This window comes from Egretta garzetta, unplaced genomic scaffold, assembly GCF_000687185.1.
Source record: "Egretta garzetta isolate BGI_Z169 unplaced genomic scaffold, ASM68718v1 scaffold237, whole genome shotgun sequence".
NCBI classification, from domain to species: Eukaryota; Metazoa; Chordata; class Aves; order Pelecaniformes; family Ardeidae; genus Egretta; species Egretta garzetta.
This window is the reverse complement of record NW_009260142.1, coordinates 670-2,895: the sequence shown is the minus strand read 5'-3', so window position 1 is coordinate 2,895 and position 2,226 is coordinate 670. Positions and strand designations below refer to the sequence as shown.

General features: G+C 52.5%; 1 protein-coding gene across 1 annotated transcript in view; it reads right to left on the bottom strand.

The window, feature by feature from the left end:
• The window catches only part of LOC104128855 (elongation factor 1-delta), a 2,972-nt gene extending 1,109 nt beyond the window's left edge, over positions 1-1,863 (bottom strand). Inside the window, exons 1-2 of the mRNA XM_009641703.2 lie at positions 1,436-1,863; positions 592-786 (exon numbers count right to left, since the gene is read on the bottom strand). Coding sequence (XP_009639998.2) covers positions 592-786; positions 1,436-1,705 — 465 coding nt within the window. The 5' untranslated portion in view covers positions 1,706-1,863. The remainder of the gene's footprint in view (positions 1-591; positions 787-1,435) is intronic.
• Between the last annotated feature and the right edge of the window lie 363 nt (positions 1,864-2,226).

Genomic DNA, 2,226 nt, shown 5'->3' with positions numbered 1-2,226 from the left:
AGGCTGAGGGGAGCCCTCATCGCTCCCTACAACTGCCTGAGAGGAGGGGGGAGCCGGGGGGGTCGGGCTCTGCTCCCAGGGAAGGGGCGATGGGACGAGGGGCAGCGGCCTCAAGTTGTGCCCGGGCAGGGTGAGGTTGGCCATGGGGAACAATTCCTTCCCCTTGGGGCTGTCAGGGGCTGGAAGGGGCTGCCCAGAGAGGTGGTGGAGTCACCATCCATAGAGTTGTTCAAAAACTGTAGATGTGGAACTTCGGGACATGGTTTAGTAGGCATGGGGGAGTTGGACTTCGAGGTCTTTTCCAACCTTAATGATTCTGTGATAAAGCAACAGTCGGTGGGGGCTGGATGAGCAGCAAGAGCCTTCAAAATGGCCCTACAAGGTATCTGCAAGACAGCTGTACCAGCCAGCCCTAAAAAAAAAAATATATTTAAACATTCTAGTGTCTCAGCAGGCAGACACCATCAATTCCATGTGTTTTTCTTTTAAAAAAAAAAACCAAGTCTGCCAAAACCAAGTAAACCTTAGTTAAAAATGACCCCGTGCAGGTCAGGCATCGTCCAGCATGACACAGCTCACTGAAGGACTTACGTAGTCTTCAAATTTGGTGATCTCCTCCTCCAGGATGTCCGTCCCGACTTTGTCATCCTCCACGACGCACTGGATTTGGAGCTTCTTAATGCCATAACCTACTGGGACCAGCTTGGAGGCTCCCCACACCAGCCCATCCATGTGGATGGACCGGACGCACTCCTCCATCTTCGCCATGTCAGTCTCATCGTCCCACTGCAAAAGCATGAAATGCGACCTTTAGTGTTTTCCTAGAGACCATCATTAGCCCCAAGAGGCATCCAGCGACTTAAAATTCAACGCTACTCCTCCCAGTGTATTTTCAGCTGACCCAAGCTGCCCTTTCTTGGCTACCAGAATTAGCCGATGGGTTAGCCAGGCTAAATCTGACTTTGTGGCAAGGCTGCACAGCACCTTGTTTCGGTTCTACCTACAGGCACTGGAGACACAAGGGGGATTCTCCCTGCAGCAACGCAATTGCGTTGGAGCGCTCGCTTTAAAGTGACTTTTGTTTCTTGGAGCACCAGCCAACCCAGCGTTTTTGTTCTACCGTAACAATTTGACACAGACAGGTTTATTCCTATCTTTAGGGCATTAATTATCTGTCTTTTTTTCAAAGAAAAGGGCCAGTCCTGCTGAGAGGAACCTGAGGTAACAGCCTGCGCTTGCCACAGTGGAAGGAACAAGGCAGCAGCTACAGATCCCAGCTGCAATATCCCACCTCACTCTGACCCTTTCGTTTGGACATCTGCAGGTCCCGTCTTCACCAGTCCACTCGGATGTGCAAGCGAGACGATTTATAAGGCCTCCTGCAGCACGAGACATAAGGCCTCAACTCAGGAGCTCTCCCGCTTCAGTTACTCACTGGCTTCACATCCAGAAGGATAGAAGACTTGGCAATGAGACCCGGTTTCTTGGACTTCTTCTCTGCGTACTGACGCAACCTCTCCTCCCGGACTTTGGCAGCCTCTTGGTCTTCCTCTTCATCATCACTACCAAAAAGGTCGATGTCATCATCGTCATCTTCCTCTGCAGCAGCTGGCTCAACTTTCTTTGCCGGTGAAGCAGATGGGAGCTCTACTTTCTTGGAGGGAACACTGAATGGTTCCACTTTCTTCATTGATGTGACGAGCATTCAAGTTTGCATTGAGGAAAAAGGGGAGAAAATTAAGGAATCAGAGCGAGACTCGGGAGAAGCTCAGGAACAGAAGTCTACATTGCTCAGGAGAGTGAACAAGGCCCACACCCTGTGATTTGTGTGAAGAATCAGCTATCGGCCATCAAAACAGGTACATCCAATCAGATGGACCTTTGAACTGGCCCAGCATGGCTGTACCTATAGAGCAAAAAACACCACGTAGCCACGAGCTGATCCTTATCCTAAGGGCTCAGGATATCCAAACCATAACAAAGCTGGGGAGGGGTCTGGAGCCCAAGGCTGCTGGGGAGCAGCTGGGGGTGTTCAGCCTGGAGCAGAGGAGGCTGAGGGGAGCCCTCATCGCTGCCTACACCTGCCTGAGAGGAGGGGGGAGCCGGGGGGGTCGGGCTCTGCTCCCCGGGAAGGGGCGATGGGGCGAGGGGCACCGGCCTCAAGTTGTGCCAGGGCAGGGTGAGGTTGGCCATGGGGAACAATTCCTTCCCCTTGGGGCTGTCAGG